Below are 19,368 nucleotides of genomic sequence, written 5' to 3' on the forward strand. Positions count from 1 at the left end.
TGAAAACCAGTAGATGACCCTTTGAGGATGGATGATTTGTCACCTCCCCAGGGATAGGTCACCCTCACTGGATCAAGAGTCTGACCCAGATGGAGCCAGAGTTGGAGTACAAGCCTGTGGTTGGGCCTCTAGAGTCAGGTAGCCTGAGTTTGGACCCTGGCTCCACCATATACTCCTGTGTGACCTTGGGAAAGTTAGCTAGCATCCCTCTACCTAGGTTTCTTCAGCCCTAAAATGTGGCTGATACTATTAACAATAGTACCTGCCACCCAGGATTGCTTTGAGGATTAAATGAGAAATGTATGTAAAGCCTGGCATGAGGTAAACATTCCAGAAAAGTTCATGGCTATTATTTCTATTCTTGTTCTTATTCCTCCAAGTAACAGAGGGTAAGAATGGGGTGGGGTGACACTTCTCACAGAGATTTCTCTAACAGGAGCTCTCCAGTCTTCTTCTGTACGGGCTCAGTGGAGGCTCCTTCCAGACTTTGTGGTAACAAGTAATCCCCAATAGTTTTTCCCTGGCTACCAACAGAGGCTATAAGAATATAGAAATCTGCTTGAGCTAGAAACCTCAGAGTTTATTTAAAAAGAATTCAGGGTCTCTGGAGTAAGTAACCATGGTTTCAGAAACCCTAGATAATGTAGTCATGGTAGTCACATCATCAATATTCTCAGAATCATTAGCTACTCAATCTAGGGATGCGTGGATTGATAGATATTAAACTTTCCCCTAAGATCTAGTTCTCAGATTTCTAGTCAAGATTCAAGACTCTTAAAAAAGGGAGTGGGGATTAAACTCCACAATCAATTCAGTTCCTTGTTGCCCAGGAAACTCTGAGGTAAGGCCTATATCAAAACAGTCCTTGAAACCAGATTTTGGGTCAGGAAACTAAGGTTCAGGTCTTCTCCACATGACTATAAGCAACTGCTGTCACCTTTATAAGTCTTAGTTTCCTCATTAGAAAAAAAATGGAAATATCGAATCTTCTGAGTGTTCTGAAAATATTAAAGATGATATGTATAAAGCAGCCTGAATAGATCCTGTCATGGAAATCAGTAGTTGTTAGTTCTGTTTTCATACCATTCTTCAGATCTTGTATTGAATTTATGGTGTGGTTAGGATATATTCTTAAGAAAATCAGAGTTATTCGTGGTTTTCTGTGCTTCTGAGAAGATTTAGTTCCATGAATGAATGTTCTCTTTTGTGCCTGTGACCCAGAATGGCAGTCCAGAGTTATCAAACAAAAGTCTAAGAGTGGTTGACAATGTGGGGGGCACTCTGGCCCTCTGTGGACCTGGGAAGATATTCTGAGCCACACGTGCTTGAAATGAGCAGAGATGGTAACCAGAGAACTAGTACGTGGTCATTGAAGCAAAGTTTCCCTGTTACCTCCCAAATAATGTTGGAATCATCAGAAAACTAGAGTGAGCCAGTGTTCACCATGAGTAGGGCTTTGAGAATCAGTGACACCTAGCTAACAGCAGGATAAAAAGGAAGCCTGGCCTTGTAGGATGAGGCAAAAATCACTACCTTGTGTCCCAGGAGGCCCATGGACTGTGTCAGTGAGGTTCTTGATACTATTACATTAATTGTTGGTTCCAGTGTGTGATAACTATGTGTGATTGTCAGTGTGACAATTTTTCTATAATTATTTCCAGTTTTTTTCTCTCTTTACATTTAGAAAAACATTTTGAAAATATCAGTCTGTCCAGTGGTTCTAAAGGAAAATTGAGGGCTTTTATTGTTTTGGGGGGGCCAAAATATGGGGGCCAGACATGGTGGGGGCCCAGAAACACACAGACACTCTCAAGAGGAAGATAAGACTCAGAAGCACAGAACAAGGCCCTTGGGACACCTTTCCCACCTCATCTTTGTGGGCTTCTCTCTCCTCCAGGGTCTGTTTCAGACATGCATTCATTCAACACGTGTTTGTTTCGAGTCTGCCTTATGCCAGGCTAGGTGCTAGGATACACTGGTGAGGAAGAAAGATAGCATCTCTTCCCTAGTGGAGCTTTTGACCTAGTGGCAGAGACAGACAATAATAGAATAAATATATACTATAATAAACATCATGAAAAAAATATAAGTAGCAGTGGAAATATGTAACAGGGACCTGAGCTAGTCTATAAAAGGGGATGGGAAGAGCAAGACAGCAAGCCTTTCCTGGGGAAGTGACATTTCAGCTGAAAAGTAACAGAATGAATTAATAACGGAAACCGAGGTGGCTTCTAAAACTAATAGTCCCCTGATTGAAATTCATAGTTGAGGCAAGTTGCTTTCTTCCCAGGTAGGCTAATTTTTTGGTTTCTTTTTCAAAACCAATTCAAATGCTCTTCCTTTGTGACAGCATTTCTTCTCCCTCTTCTATTCGCAAATTTTTTTTTTTTGGTCTTCAATCATTGGGAATTGGTTTGCTTTGCTTTGCTAATGCGAAGTATACACACCTAGACTAAAATGTCTGGATTCAGATCATTCCTGTAGCCAACTCCTGAGTGTGACCAACATGAGATCAAAATGTAGCTGAGATCTGGTTGGTTGAACTCGACCACTGTGTTGCCTGCTTGATCAGGCCAGGACATCTGGCTTCAGACTGCTGTAAACACTTCTGCATTTTAGATTTTATATAATGCATGCATGTTTTTTATTTCTTCTAAGAAAACACAAAAAGTCAGTGTGAAAGAATGAATGGATCCAAATACATTCTCCTGGAAGTGTTTGCTGCAGCAGGTCTGGGCGAGGCCCATAGCCTCAACGGCTTTTGAACTTGTAAGATCTGGGTCTGCCTTTGGTGACTACGACCCTGTGCCCACAGCCTCTGGTTTAAAGAGAATGGCTCTGGGATCGAAGCATTGTGGAGTGCTCGTTAGATAATTATCAGGATAATTTATCTCATTATATTCAATCTTACTTTCAGCATGGGGATAAGCATTCTAATAAAAATAATGATAGTGACAATAATAATAATAACAATAATAGCAACTATCATATATTGAGAACTATGTGTCAGGTACTGTGCCAAACATTTTATATGGATTATCTCATTTAATTCTCACAGCAACTCTATGAAGCTGTATTAATATTTCCAAGGAGAAACTGAGGCTTGGAGAGATTAAGAAATTTGTCTGTGACCACACACTTAGTAAGGATGCGAGTGTGCAAAGTCTGTCAGTCATGACCAACTCTTTACAACCCCATTGACTGTAGCCCACCAGACTCTTCTGTCCATGGTATTTTCCAGGCAAGAATACTGGCCTAGGTTACCATTTCCTTCTCCAAGTGATCTTCACCACCCAGAGATTGAACCTGGGTCTCCCACATTGCAGGTGGATTCTTTACCAACGGAGCCACCAGTTCACTTCAGTTCAGTCACTCAGTCATGTCCGACTATTTGTGACCCCATGGACTGCAGCATGCCAGGCTTCCCTGTTCATCACTGACTCCTGGAGCTTACTCAAACTCATGTCCATTGAGTCGGTGATGCCATCCACCCATCTCATCCTCTGTCATCCCTTCTCCCACCTTCGATCTTTCACAGCATCAAGGTCTTTTCCAATGAGTCAGCTCTTCTCATCAGGTGGCCAAAGTATTGGAACTTCAGCCTCAGCATCAGTCCTTCTAATGAATATTCAGGACTGATCTCCTTTAGGATGGACCGGTTGGATCTCCTTGCAGTCCAAGGGACTCTCAAAAGTCTTCTCCAACACCACAGTTCAAAAGCATCAATTCTTCTGAGCTCAAGTTTCTTTATAGTCCAACTCTCACATCCATATGTGACTACTAGAAACACCATAGCTTTGCTAGATGGACCTTTGTCAGCAAACTAATCTCTGCTTTTTAATATGCAGTTTACATTACTCATAGCTTTTCTTCCAAGGAGCAAACGTCCTATAATTTTATGGCTGCTGTCACCATCTGCAGTGATTTTGGAGCTCAAAAAAATAAAGTCTCAGTTTCCATTGTTTTCCTATCTATTTGCCATGAAGAGATGGGCCCAGATGCCATGATCTTAGTTTTCTGAATGTTGAGTTTTAAGCCAACTTTTTCACTCTCCTCTTTCACTTCTGTCAAGAGGCTCTATAGTTCCTCTTTGCTTTGTACCGTAAGGGTGGTGTCATCTGCATATCTCAGGTTATTGATATTTCTCCTGGCAATCTTGATTCCAGCTTGTGCTTCATCCAGTCCAACATTTCACATGATGTACTCTGCATACAAGTTAAATAAGCAGGGTGACAATATACAGCCTTGACCTGCTCCTTTCCTGATTTGGAACCAGTCTGTCATTCCATGTCCAGTTCTAACTGCTGCTTCTTGAACTGCATACTGAATTCTCAGGAGGCAAGTCAGGTGGTCTGGTATTCCCATCTCTTGAAGAATTTTCCACAGTTTGTTGTGATCCACACAGTCAAAGGCTTTGGCCTAGTAAATAAAGCAGAAGTAAGTGTTTTTCTGGAACTGTCTTGCTTTTTCAATGATCCGATTTTGGCAATTTGATCTCTGGTTCCTCTGCCTTTTCAAAACCAGCTTGAGTATCTGGAAGTTCACGGTTCAAGTACTGTTGAAGCCTGGCTTGGAGAATTTTGAGTATTACTTTGCTAGCATGTGAGATGAGTGCAATTGTGCAGTAGTTTGAACATTCTTCGGCATTGCCTTTCTTTGGGACTGAAATGAACACTGACCTTTTCCAGTCCTGTAGCCACTGCTGAGTTTTCCAAGTTTGCTGGCATATTGAGTCCAACACTTTCACAGCATAATCTTTTAGGATTTGAAATAGCTCAACTGGAATTCCATCACCTCCACTAGCTTTGTTTGCAGTGATGCTTCCTAAGGCCCACTTGACTTCACATTTCAGAATGTCTAGCTCTAGGTGAATGATCACAGCGTCGTGATTATCTGAGTCGCGAAAATCTTTTTTGTATAGTTCTTCTGTGTTTTCTTGCCACCTCTTCTTAATATCTTCTGCTTCTGTTAGGTCCATAACATTTCTGTCCTCTATTGTGCCCATCTTTGCATGAAATATTCCTTTGGTATCTCTAATTTTCTTGAAGAGGTCTCTAGTTTTGCCCATTCTATTGTTTTCCTCTATTTCTTTGCACTGATCGCTGAGGAAGGCTTTCTTATCTCTCCTTGCTATTCTTTGGAACTCTGCATTCAAATGGGTATATCTTTCCTTTTCTCCTTTGTCTTTTGTGTCTCTTCTTTCTCAGCTATTTGTAAGGGCTTCTCAGACAACCATTTTGACTTTTTGCATTTCTTTTTCTTGGGGATGGTCTCGATCCCTCCTGCCTTCTGTACAATGTCACGAACCTCTGTCCATAGTTCTTCAGGCACTCTATCTATCAGATCTAATCCCTTGAATCTATTTGTCACTTCTACTGTATAATTGTAAGGGATTTGATTTAGGTCATACCTGAATGGTCTAGTGATTTTCCCTACTTTCTTCAATTTAAGTCTGAATTTGGCAATAAGGAGTTCATGATCTGAGCCACAATCAGCTCCAGGTCTTGTTTTTGCTGACTGAATAGAGCTTCTCTACCTTGGCTGCAAAGAATATAATCAATCTGATTTCTGCACTGACCCTCTGGTGATGTTCATGTGTAGAGTCTTCTCTTGTATTGTTGGAAGAGGGTATTTGCTATGACCAGTGCGTTCTCTTGGCAAATCTCTGTTAGCCTTTGTCCTGCTTCATTCTGTACTCCAAGGCCAAATTTGCCTGTTACTCCGTGTATCTCTTGACTTCCTACTTCTGCATTACAGTCTCCTATAATGAAAAGGATATCTTTTTTGGCTGTTAGTTCTAGACGGTCTTGTGGGTCTTTACACAACCGTGCAGCTTCAGTTTCTTCAGCATTACTGCTTGGGACATAGGCTTGGATTACTGTGATATTGAATGGTTTGCCTTGGAAATGAATAGAGATCATTCTGTCATTTTTGAAATTGCACCCAAGTACTGCATTTCGGACTCTTTTGTTGACTCTGAGGGCTACTCTATTTCTTCTAAGGGATTCTTGCCAACAGTAATAGATATAATGGTCATCTGAGTGTGTCACTTTTCAAACAAACATTTCAGAGCCCTGCATATTTTCCCTGAAAATAGTATCTAGGATTTGCTGAGCAATTCCTTTGTGACTACCATGTTACCTAAAAATCTTCCAACTCAGACATGCTCAACCTGGTCTGATTTTAAAATAATCCAGGAACTAAAAAGAAAACATTTCCCAGGTCCCATCCCCAGACCAACTGTATCACAGGATGGTGGGGGAAAGGACCTGGGAGTGGCATATTTTTTTTATGTTCCCCAAGTGATTGTGATACACAGAGAAGGTAAAATCTCCTGTCCAAATTCTCACAATACATTCAGAAGATACATATTATTGGCCTCATTTTATGGGTAAGCAAACTGAGTCTCAGAGAGGCAAACTGTCTTGCCCAAAGTTACAGCAAAGGTCTGATTCTAAAGCCCACATTCCTTTGGCCCTCCAGGTTGTCACCTACATGACAAGTTGGCATTCCCTCTAACTCCAGGCAGTATTCACTGGCCTTTGAAGTTGTTCTCAACATACAATTCCTCTCTTTCCTTCCTTCCCCCTGTCTCCTGTCCCTCTCCTCCCCTGCCCAAAACCCCACTGTCAGACTCAGCCAGACTTCACCATCAGGAGTTCACATGGATATACTGTGTTTATGCCACCGTTTTGGTGATAGTAGCAGTTCAGGGTAATGTCCAGCTTGGGCCTCCCAACAGTCCCAGATCCTCCCAGCCATGTGTTAACACTCCTTCCTTGAATCAGCCTGTAAAGACAATGGCCCTGAGCTCATAGCACAGCAAGTTGTTTTTCTGGACAGAATAAAAAAAAAAAAAAAAAACAACACTTTTTTTTAAAGCAATGACTTAAAAAGTCAAATTAAATATCACAGGGGAAAAAAAAGGCAAAATCATGAAAAAATGTGGTCAATCATTAGCAGAGAGGTTGAAAAGATACGCTCCAGTTGCTTTAAAAACTCACAGAACCCAGATCTCCTTAAAATAGTTTTACAAAGTACATTGAGAATTCCAGGCAGTAATATGAAACATAAGTCCCCCTGCTGCCACTGATCATGCTTCAGCTGGCTAAACTGAAGGAGCTTGACATTAACCCAAGGCTCTGCAAAACTCGACAGGAAAGCGCAAGGAGACACAGTCGCAAAGCTGCCCCAGATGTGTACATTTTCTGCTCCATTAAAGTAACTTGGAAGAGAGGCAAAGTACATTTGGCTGGTAGAAAGAGGGAGTCAGGGGAGGGGCAGGGAGAAGACAGGCAGCCTCATCATGGGCCTCCCACTCCCCAGTCGTGTTTCCCCCCAATCCTTACCCACACCACTTCCCCCCAATCCTTACCCACACCACTTCTAATCTAAAATGTCTAAAATGCAAATATGACCACAGGCTTTCCAGGATTCCCCAGAGCCAAACTCTTTGGCCAGTTTTCTTAATTCTATTGTGAGGTTCATAATACCCACTTCAAAGTTTCGGTGTGAAATTAATTGAAATCGTATATACTTGGTGGCTGGCATAAGCTTTGGAGGAAGAAAAGTAGATATCACAGTTATCATCACTGAAACCGGGTCATATGAGGAAAGACAGGTCAAGGAAGTGAAGATGTCTGGGCAGAAGACAAAGATCCTAATGAGATAGGATCCCAAGTTTTTCCATATCTGATGGGCTGGCATGAGACTCTTGGTGGTGAACCTAGTATGACAGCTACAGGAGGAAAGGTTCTGCATCAGTGTAAGTATGTAAGACCTTTGTAACAGTCAGTAGTGTCCCAAAGATAACGGGTGCTGGTAAACTTCCTAACATTAGAGCCATCTAAGAAGTGTTTGGACGACCATTTGGCAGGGATACTGAAGAGGAGGTTCGAACGTGATTTGGTCGAATAGGACATTTTTAACCACCTCTTTTAAGTCTGAAATATGTACTTTTGAACTGTCTTTGTTTGCCAATCACTGAATCATCAACATCTTGAGTTTCTGGTATGTGTAAAGCCTGGGGCAACAGTCTCTGGATCAAAGAGGTACTCTGACTCTGGTTTTCACTAGGACAAAGGATACACATTTAGTAGGTTCCCTAGAAGCTGTGTTAAAAGACTCACTGTGTGATACACACACGAAGCAGAAACTCTGGTTGTCTTTCTGTTGCCTTTAGGCTGCTGAACGCTGTCTCTTTGAACATCCTGCTCATGCCATTCCTTCTCTAGAATCCATTCTGTGCACCTGCAAGAAAATGTATTGAGTCCGTGTTTACTCTGTTGGCATCCACATCATTGTTTGTTTTCTTCTTTCTGAGTTCTTGGAAAATGAAACTTCCCCCTTATGAGAACTATTTACACTGACTTGGGTGGAGAATTTGTTTGAACCTGAGGGTGTAGTGATAGTTAGTATGTTCATGGATGTGTCTGTCTCACAAAGAGAGGAATCATGATGGGCACATTGGTCACTGGCAATGGGAAAGACAGCTGAGATTCAGCTCCAACTCTGAAAAGATGGGACAGATGTTCAGCAAAACCGTGCAAGAGGTTTATTATTCATGCGGTGTCTTTCTTTAATGCCTTTGTTTTGTTAGCATTTTCTCCCCAGTTCTGCGCTAGGATGCCTTTTTGTTAACCCCAGACAGCTCATTCTAATGAGGGAAGATAAAATGTGATGGACAAAATAGTGGAAAGAAACTGCCTATGCTTGAGGAGAGAGGTTGGTTGGGGAAGCTTCACAGAGGAGGTGACGTGTGAACTGGCCTTCAGGGGAGGGTGAGGTCACTGTGCACTCCCCAGGAAGAACTCCCCAGGATGAGAGCAGAAAATGCACAGGGGCTTGAGATCCTGATAAAACATGCTCTCTTAGAAGATGTCAAATAGTTTAATGTGTCTGAAATATACTGGAATGTCCAGGAAGGTGATAAGGAATGAGACTGGTAATGTACTTTGAGGTCACTCTTATCTAGACGGGCTAGGAGGTTGGCCATGGTGCTACTTGAAATTATTTTGCAAACATAGTTTGGAATTTCATGGTATTTCATTTAATATGGCCAGCTCTGCATGATTCATCTTTTAAATCAGAAGTCTTGCTACACATTACTTCCCCTTGACCACCATAGGAATGTATTCTTAAAACAAAAACGCATGCAAGATCAGTCCAAATAAATCATAATCAAGAAGGTAAACCTGCTGGAATAATTCAGAGTGGCTCCTCTTTTTTCCACAAGTATGTGGGGCAACAGAGGTCCAACAACTGCATCCAGACAACATGCGGTCCTATCTGCATGTATATCAGAGGCTCTGTTTAAGGGAACTCAATCTGACCTGTACAGTTGGATGTGGGGAGAACGTGTTGATGGGGTTTTTGGCTTATCTACTTAATCATTCATGTAGCTAATCTGAAATGTGAGCATAGTACTTTTTAAAAAAATAATGTTTAATGCTTTCTGATTATAAATACCTGCTTATTGGGGAAAATAGTTATATAAACATAAGCACACAAAGGAAAACAAAGTCACCCACTACTACTAAGAAATATTTTGGCACATTTATTTTGCTTTTTTCTTACAGGTTGAGTTCATTAAAATGAATTTTTAAAAATATATAATATGTAATTCAGTCTGCCACCTCCATTCAACATTCCTCTATGAGAACACTTTTCTCACTATAACATAATTACTTACACTTTCTTAATACTTTCCGACCAGACTATGTTTCCAGGACAGAGGAGGGTTATTCATAGTAACCTAATTTCAGCACAGAAATCCAAAATCAAGACTCAAGCTCTTGTATACTGTCTCTAACGCTGCAAGAGATCCAGGTGTTTATCCTGTGTGTTTTCCTCTCTCTACCACCAGCCCTTAGCCCAGAATCTGGCATGTGGTACATACCCAGTGAATATTGGTTGCTTGAATAAATGGGTGTGACTATATGGCTGGGTGAATGTGAATTTTTACTTATTATTATTTTCCACCCAAAATTCACTGAGCCCCTACCAAGTGCCAAGTTTGTGCTAGGCAATGGGAATATACGTAGCCACACTGGATACAAAGCCCACCCTCTCAGAGGCCTCAATGTGAGCATGCTGACCCCCTCTAACGTGGGATGAGGTTCCTAGAAGGAACAACCCCAGTCAGCCCTCTTTAGGCTGATGGTGTTCATACTTTTCCGGGGGACACAAGCCCCTCCAGGTTCCCTTCTGCCGGACACTAGGGACAGAGCAAAGACTGCTGTCCCACAGAGTCCTGTTCCTGAACTCCTCGAGGTGCCCCATAAATGCCCAGCTAGCCCTGGGTTTGCCTTTCCCAGAGCACCCCTCCCCTCCCTGCTCATTCCAGCAGGTCCCGGTTTAGAGACCGGCATGCTGTGGAGGGGACCTCACTGCTGGAAGACTACAGGGGAGAGAGGCTACCCCGCTCCTTCCAGCTGAGAGGGGCCCTTGATAAACTCTCCACCATCCCAGCCAGCTGGTCCAACTGGAAATCCCAGAGAAGCCCCAGTTTCTGGTCAGAGCTAGTTTGGCAGCACAGGGGGAATATTTCTAGCTGACTGACCCTTCCCACAGGGGAGCTGGCAGTTTCTGCCAAAAAGAAAAAGAAAAAAAAAAAAAGCGAACTAAAGGAGTTGAGGGGAGTGCTTAGAATTATTTGAAATACTCCAAAATTCTGCTTGCTTGCAAGTGCAAGTTTACACTTAGGAATCCAAACAAGCTTGCCCCTCGCCCTGCATTTCTGCTCTCACACTCTCCTCTCCTTTGCAGTGCAGTTTTGCTGCCATGCAATTTGGCTTGTAGCGCGATTGTTGAAGCGACGAATCCTGCATGCAGCGGGACTCTGATGATTAGTCAATGCATTTTTTTTTCCCTCCTGCAAGGCTATTGTTATTATCATTATTGCAATGCAGTCTCTCGGCCCTTTCCCCTTCCCTCGGCGAATCGCACTCCGGCTGTGATTGCTCGGGTCTGACTTCGCGAGTGGCGGTGCGCTTCCAAACCCCCTCCTCCGCCCCCCGCCCCCTGTCCCCCTCCCTCCCGGTTCCGCGCCCAGGCGAGAGCAGCCGATTGGCAGAGCGGGGCTTTCAGGAACAATAACAGCGGGGGGAGCCCGGGCCCTGGGGAGCCGCCCCCGCCCCCCGGCCCGGCCGCGCGGCTCGCGCCCCCCGCCGGGTCCCCACCTCCGCGCCCGCCCCGCGGGCTGACCGGCCGAGCGGGGCCCGCCCCCCGCGCCCACCATGTACGCCTTTGTGCGGTTCCTGGAGGACAACGTCTGCTACGCGCTGCCCGTGTCGTGCGTGCGCGACTTCAGCCCCCGCTCGCGGCTGGATTTTGACAACCAGAAGGTGTACGCCGTGTACCGGGGCCCGGAGGAGCTGGGCGCTGGTCCCGAGAGCCCCCCGCGCGCCCCCCGCGACTGGGGCGCGCTGCTGCTCCACAAGGCCCAGATCCTGGCGCTGGCAGGTGAGCGAGGGGCCCGGGAGGGACCCGGGGACCGGGCGGGGGCCGGGAGCCGGGGAGGGGGCCGGGGAGAGACGCTGCTCGCTCCGGCCCCCTCCTCCCGTCCCATAGGCTTTTCTTTGTGGGGAACGGGGTGTCTGTAGAAGGCCAGACCAGTTAAAAATACGGGATGGTCCCCTTTGTCTTCCCCGCCTCCCGGACAACTCGCGAGCTGTCAGTCTGTCTCCGTGTCTCTGTGTCTGTCCTACTCTTTCTATTCTCTGGCTACTTCACTTTCCCTTTCTCTCTCTGCCTGTTTGCACCTTCATTTCTCTCCCACCTTCTCTTTCCCTCTGTCTCACTTCCTTCCCTCTCTGCTGTTTCCGTCTCCTTAAGTTTCTCTAGCCGTCTGTCTCTCCCTTTAAGGCCCGCAGTACTGCCTGAGGAGGCAAGGCTTGATATTGTCAGACTCTTCCAGGTGGGAGTCCCTCTTCATAGAGGAGAGCTGTGACATCCTTGTCCCATCCGGGCCGTCACTGGATGGGATGAAGAGGCCTTGATCGCTGGGCACTGGGTGCCGCTCTCCTGCCCCTCCCTGAATAGGTGCAGAGGTAAAGAGTTAGTGGCACTTAGCATCCCTCAGCCTCCACACCCCTTTTGAATCTCCCAGAAGGCTCCTCGAGTAAGAGCTGAGGGCCAGAATAAGACTAGACCTCCCATTCCTGCTTTCCCAGGGCCCTGAGAAATAGGGAAGGCAGGTGGCACATCCCCATTTGACAGGTGAGAATGCTGAGGTTCAGTTAGAGTTGGACAAGAAAGCAGCCCCCTAGCCTGCTTCACCAAGTTCCTTCTGCCATACTGAAGCGCCTTTTCCTTTCTAAAGTCAGCAGATCCCCTTTCGCAGCCAGTTTTAGGAGGCTTGGGTACAGACAGGAGTAGAAGGGGAAAGTGTCACTTCTGTTTTGGGGAGCAGCCTTCTAGCTATTGCTGGTAAGTAAGGAGGGTGTACCTCAGAGTGAGCAGACAGTAAACCATCCTGCCTTCCAGTGCAAAGAGAAGACCAGGGATGAGTTGATATTGCTGGTATTTTGTAGTTTGAGACCTTTCTTATCTTTTCCAACTTCCTTAGCTTTCTTCATTTAGCTTAAAAGATTAATTCAGCATTTATCATATTTAAATTTGGCAAGTAAGGAAACTGTGGCTTGAAACAGAGAAGTGACTTTCCAAGGGTCTCATGGCAAATTAGCAGTACATTAGAGCTCTAGTTCATGATAAGTTCCTTTCCACCACCCCCTGTTGCCTCTGGAAAGTAGGTTTGCCAGAGTTGAGGAGTGGAAGAAAAGCTGGAAACAGATGAGCACCTGGGGCCCTTTTGGAAGGACTGTGTTCTTACCACCTCTCTGACAAGCCCTGGGGCACAGTGGTATAAACCCACCCATAACACCTGGGCATGCCTGGGGCCAGAAAAACAGAATGAAGGAAAGTATGCAGAAAAAAGGGAAACCTTTGTAGTTGACTGGGTTTTGTTTTGTTTGTTTGCTTGATTTCAATTACCTGAGGGAAGGGATTTGGAGATTTCTTTCCCCCAGGAGTACAGAATTGCCCTGAGGAAGTTATAACTAGGTTGTAACCATTGCTTCCCCTTCACTATAAGAAAAGAAAGCATGCTCTTGATGCTTCTGTTATACTCTTAGATCTGGAAGGGCCCTAGGAGAGAAATGGTGTACGTCAGAAGGAGTCAGTGGTATGTACATGTTTTAGTGTGTGATGGCTGTTTTCCTCTTTTAGAGATTGTTCATTCATCCATTTATTCATTCAGTAAATATTAACACTGTGCTTGGTCTTTAAGCACTGTAGAGAAGGTGCTGGGGGAGACGGCAGCCCCCACAGACTCTGATTTTTGAAAATTGACAAAAGTCTTTTTAAGTAAGACAAGGTAGTCTTTGGTCTGAGGACCATGAATGTTGAATGTATAGACTGTTCATCCTTCCAAGTTGGAAATAAATCTTTGGGATTATTAAAAACAAACAATTAAAAAAAACAAACAAACACAAAACTAGGCAATATCTGGAAATTGGCAGAGTAGATCCAGAGAAGAAGCGTGGTGCCAGCTTGAGCAAAGTGAGTTGGAAAGCACTTTCCCCCACCTCTCTTCAGGTTTTTTTTCTTTTTTTTTTTCCTTGAGAAGAGAAAAGGGGAGGGGGGGTTGCGGGGAGAAGAGAAAGAACTTGAGGTTGGCTAGACCACATTTAGAATTCCAATCAGCTGGTTAATTTTTAAACTGGGGCTGTTCTTCTGGCTGTAGACCTGATTGGAAGGGCCAGGGTGGGTTTGGGAATTCATTTATCCTGGAAGAACTCTCCTGTGTGTCTTGAAACCCCATCTTAAATGCCAAGGCTCTGAGAATTGCTTAGAGTGAGTTCGTCTTAAAGAGCTCTTCTGGCATGTCCTAGTTGTAAGTACAACTGTGCTGTGGGACCTGATGTGGGGAGGTGAGTCCTCAAGTGGGAGGCAGAGAAGGCTATGTTTTTATGAATTAGCCATGAGTAATCCCTCTCTGACATCAAAAGCGAGGTTTCAGGGGGCCAGTTTGGGGCTACTTTATGGCTTTTGATGAGAAGTCTGTTCCATTACTGTTTGCCCAGGCCAACCCAGAGCTGTCTTCAAGTGTACCTCTTCTTGTATCCAGGAAATGTCAAAGCCAACTGCTTTGGGACTTGGCATTTTCTAGCATGTGCTGGTCTACACTATGGTTTCCATGTGTGTCAGACCTCAGCATATAGCCTTGATTTCAGTTCAAGGGAAAAAAACAAACACAGTCTTTATTGACAGTCTTGCTTTGTGCCTGTGCATTATCTCTGTTAGTCCTCTGCAGAAACCTGTTGGTGGAGATTGCTGTTGTTACCATTCCCATTATACAGATGAGGACACTGAGCCTTAGCGACTCCTGTGCAGCTGCATAGCTGAAAAATGACAAAGCCAGCCTCAGAACCCATGTCTTCCAGTGCCAGGTGCCCACTGGGAAGTCTCCTTTGTAAAGTAGCTGATGCTTCCATCAGCCACACAGCAAGCTTGGAAGGAGTAAAAGAAAAGAATTGTCCATGAAGCTTACAGTTCAAAGCAAGTTTTTGAGCTCAAGAGCAGTTTTTAGTGCTGAATTTTCAAGCCCCTTCTGCTCTTCTCTTCTCTTACCAGCCTCCCTCCTACAGAGCACACACACCTTCCTCCCTGCTAAGTTATATCTTCCTCAGGAAATCTCAGAAGAGCTCCCATCCTCCAGGTTCACGTAACTCAAGACTTGGCTCACCTTTGGACGCGGTCTCATTCGTCACTCTCATTTACTTGCCAAACAGCGTGTGAAAGTGAGAGCAACCCATTTGGAGAACTTAACCATTATCCAACTGCAATCCAGTCTCCTCCTGGGGCTCATGATATTGAATTTATGTTTTTGGTTTTTTTTTTAAAAACAGGGCCCAAACTGGTTTTTTCTAAGCTCCAAGTCTTAAAATGCTATGCCATTCTCTCCAGGCACTTTTGCTGCATTCTTGTTATTCGGGTAGGAGATCAGTCCTGGGTATTCATTGGAAGGACTGAGGTTGAAGCTGAAATTCCAATACTTTGGCCACCTCATGCGAAGAGCTGACTCATTGGAAAAGACCCTAATGCTGGGAAGGATCGGGGGCAGGAGGAGAAGGGGACGACAGAGGATGAGATGGCTGGATAGCATCACCGACTCAATGGGCTTGGGTTTGGGTAGAATCCGGGAGTTGGTGATGGACAGGGAGGCCCGGCATGCTGCGATTCATGGGGTCGCAAAGAGTCGGACACGACTGAGCGACTGAACTGAACTGAACTGAAATTCCTTTTGTTGTCATATGTCCCCTTACTACTTCCTATACCCCAGGCCCTGTGCTGTGATAAGCAAATGCTCCAGTGCACCAATAGGTCTAAGGTCCTGGGATTGAAATGGCAGCACAACCCAGATGAGACCAAAAGTTAACTTTTCAAGCCCTGCCATGTAGGATTTCTGTCTGTCGGAGTGACAGAGTAAAAATGGGCACCATCCTCAGGTAGTCTTGGGGCCCAGTGTATGGCCTAAATAGAGAGAAGCCAGGCACTGGAACAGGTCAGAGAAAGGGCCTATTCTAGAGGGGCTTTGCAGTTTATCTTGTACAGCTTTCTAACTTTACCCCCACATCCAGGCCTGCACCAGCTTTTACATCTAAACCAGCATAGCTATCTTCTAATTGACCACGCTGCCTCAATCTATTTTCCAAATTGCTGCCAGAATAATTTTCTAAGACACAGTCTTAGTCAAGTCACTACTCGGTAGAACTTTCTGTAGCTCCCCATTGCCTACTGAATGAACTTCAGCTTCTCAGCCTGGGAAGTCATAGCGGCCCCAGTGCCACCTCATTTCTGCAGCTTCCCCCAGGCTGCAGATCGTGTTTCATGCCATCTTGAGAACACACCCTCAGGCACTCCTTGAGCCAGCCAGGATGGGTGAATCATTGTGTCAGATGGGCCTCTGCCCATGGAGCTCACTTTCAGTGGGAAGGGCAGACACATGGGTGCTTGCAGTCCTGTGAGCTGAGGGCTGTCATAGAGGAGTGGACAAATGCACTGGCAGCACCCTGTTCCACCCTCTGTCCCCAAGGGAGACCATCCTTCCTCGAAGCTCTCCTTTGACTTGACCGTTCCTCGCTTATCTTAGCATTCTGTGTCCTGTTTTGGTTAGTCGTGACTGTGTCTGTCTTCTTACCAGCCAGTGAACTCCTCCAGGACAGGGACCTTCCTTCCTTTTCTCTGTACCTGCAGTGCCCGACACATAGTCCACTCCAATCAGCCCAAGTTGAACTCACCAACTTTGGGAAGTCAGGTGCATATGTTATGCTCGGGATGAAGAAGCAGGGAGAACAGGGACTCTGTAGCAGCAATTTGTTTCAGAGCAGAAACCTGTAGTGAGTTCTGGACGTTTCATTCAACTTTGTTCATCTGGAAAAAGTCAACATTCTGTATCTCTCCCTTGACTAGAAGAAATCCCACACTTGGGGGAAATAGCTTCCAAAGCCACGTTCTTCTTGCTTTGGTAATTTTAGCTCATTCAGGGATCAGGTCCCAGCTTGGCATTGTTGGTCCAGATAGATCACTTGCTCCAGAAATGCTTTGGAACTTCTACAAAGTTAGCAGTGAGGCAGGGGACTAGGCGATTTCATGTGCAAAGACTGTTGCACGTCATCAGTGGGAGACTGCCAACAAAAGGATTTTTTTTTTTTTTTTAAATAGCAAGTGAAAACTTTTAATTTAAGTTTTGACATGTTCTGCTGATGTACATTGGAGCGAAGATTGGAACTTGCCTGTTGTCATCTGTTGCTGATTCTACTGAAATGTTAGCCATTGAAAGTTCCTTCTGATGTGATTTGTCTTGTTTAAGAACCACATATTTGTTGCAACTAAATAGTAAGTGCTGCAGAGTACTTCAGAATTCTGGTTCACTGGATGAAAGGAAAAAATTGCCCCATGCAAGCTGAGATCTTGCTCTTTTGAGTGTTTCTTTTTGGTTGTTTTTGTTATTCAAGAGCACACTGGTTTTTATTTTTAAAAACACACCAGAAAAGTAGAGTTCAAATTTAGGTCTTTGGCTCCCAGGATTTATTCTCTTTCCACTGTGCCTACCTGCTTTGTCTTAGAAGCTCCTTCAAGAGAGAAGATGTGTGTTCTCTTCATTTTAAAATGCTTACCAGAAAAGCATCCATGCCCTGAAGAACTTTTCTCCAGTTCATGTTCATTCCCCAGCTCTTGAGTTACACTAGGTGGTCAGTCTGATGCTGGAGGGAAACAGAGGCGGAGGAACAGACTTTGCTTCTTGCCTTCAAGGACCAATTCACTAAATATTTATTTAGTACTCACCAGGCTCCAGGTTCAGTGCTGGGAGTTACCGTATACATACTCTTGTCTACATCCTTGTGAGACAGGGCTTCATGTTTTACCCCAGGAGAAGACAGCTACTCAAACGTTTAGTGGCTGCTGTAGGTGCCAGGCAGTGGGCTAAGGTCTTCCTATATACACGAAGCTTATGGAGAACTGTGATCAGGGCAGTCAGAGAGTATGATACCCACACTGAGATGGCAGTGGTTGTGATGGATCTGAGATGGACTAAGGAAGGCGACTCCATAGGAACTGGGAACTGCCTGGTCTTGGGGACGTGTGTGATGATGATGTGGTGATCTGGGCTCTGATCCCACTCGAAGAGGAGTTGGTTAGAAGAGGAGATGATGAGTCTAGTTTGAAACAAGATGAATCTTAGGGGCCCATGGGACATCTGGGCAGATACTCGAGGAGAGGGATTAGGCATGTGGTCCAAGGTTTAGGAGAGTGCTCTGAAGTGGGGCTGAAGATCCCAATGTGGAAATCATTAGCCATGGGTGTGGTGGGGTCACAGAGGGAGAGGGGGGTCAGAGGAAGCAAATGGTGCAGAACTCTTTAGAACACCAGCTTTTAGGGGGCACAGCTAAAGAAGAAGAGCCCCAAAAGATGACTGGGAAAAAGCAGCCAGAGATGGACTAAAAATCAAAAGATAAACAGGAGAGATGGGTGTTCTAGAAATCAAATGAGGAGCGAAGTCTTTGTATCCTAGATTTAAGCCTATTTTTGTTTCTTATAACTACATAGCAACCACTTTTTCCTCTGAGCTCATTGGTGTGACGTAGGATAGAACAGCTAAATAATATATAAGCAGGAGAAGACAGAATCTGCTTGGGGTGATATTTTGGTAGTTTTGGATGTCTGAGTTTTGCCCCAGTAGAGGAAGGATCATACCTGTTCTTTGGGGTCCCAAAAGCAAAATTAGATCCAGAGACTGGAATTTATAGGAGTTAGTGGGAGGACTATAATAAGAGCAGATGAACACTGCTTCCAGCATGGTGATGAGCTCCCTGTCGGGGGAGGTGGATATTCCAGAATGAACTCCTGCCCTATGATAGGAGAATTGATTAGATTAGCTCCTCTCCCAGGTCACTTCCTTAAGTATCAAGTAGGAAGTATTAGAGAGCTAAAAGAAGATAGGCTTTGAAATCAGGCACTCTGGGTTCCAATTTTGTTTCTACTTACAAGCTGTGTGACCTTAGGGAGATTACTTCACTTCTCTGAGTTTCAGGTGCCCAAACATAGAGATAGTTGTGAGCTACTTGCCCACAATATTATTGTGTAATTAGCAAGGTAACATGGAAGTTATCTGGCACATAGTAGGTACTCATTAAATGTAGGTAAGTGATAAGGACTGTGATGGCTAAGCACTGTTGAGAGAACAGCTTGCTTAGTGTGGGTACCACCATTTATGGTAGAAAGTAACGATTTAGAGGACCAAGGAGCAGACAGGGTTAAAATTTAACTTGTGTGTGTTGTAAATCCTCCGGGGGCTTGACTTGAGCATGAAAGGCTTCCCATCTCACCCCATGTTTTTCCCGCCTGTGACCCTATGGTGGGGCCACTTATTACCCTGGCAACAGCCTGGTAAAACACATGAGGGTAGCTAGACAAATGAGTCAGCAGGTTGAAGGTTCCTAGTTTTGTCTGTGCCCTAACCCTGTACCCAGGCTTGGGAGGCTGTGATAGTGAGAGCCTGGAGACCTACCAAAACCTGGTTGTCAGTTCCTCTCTCCCTTTTTGGATGGACTCATCAGGACACTTCTTCAGACAGGCCCACCTGCAGGGATGGGATCATCTGCTCTAACCCAGCACTGCACGGAAGAGAAAGAGAAGTGGAATTCCCTGTGGCTGTCCAGTGTTCACACAGCTGGAAGGATCTCTTGAGGTTTTCTAGTCCAGTCCCTATTGTTTTACAGCAAAGAGAGTTGAAAGGAAGTGACCGGTCACCTGGAAAGTGAGTTACAAAGCCATGCCTCAAACCCTTGTCTCTTGATTTCTTTC

At 44.9% G+C, this 19,368-nt stretch overlaps 1 protein-coding gene across 13 annotated transcripts in view; it reads left to right on the forward strand.

Annotated features, from left to right (window-relative positions):
* The window catches only part of LOC145504408 (BEN domain-containing protein 5), a 1,377,102-nt gene that overhangs the window by 1,096,051 nt on the left and 261,683 nt on the right, over positions 1-19,368 (forward strand). Inside the window, exon 1 of one of the 13 annotated variants that reach the window (XM_081485150.1) lies at positions 11,073-11,463. The exons of the other annotated variants lie outside the window; for them this stretch is intronic. Within the exon in view, the coding sequence (XP_081341276.1) occupies positions 11,238-11,463 (226 nt within the window). The 5' untranslated portion in view covers positions 11,073-11,237. Of the gene's footprint in view, positions 1-11,072; positions 11,464-19,368 lie in introns of those variants that run through there. 13 annotated transcript variants of the gene reach the window in all.

The sequence above is a fragment of the Giraffa tippelskirchi genome, chromosome 5 (genome assembly GCF_054371585.1).
Source record: "Giraffa tippelskirchi isolate mGirTip1 chromosome 5, T2T-mGirTip1v1.2.pri, whole genome shotgun sequence".
NCBI classification, from domain to species: Eukaryota; Metazoa; Chordata; class Mammalia; order Artiodactyla; family Giraffidae; genus Giraffa; species Giraffa tippelskirchi.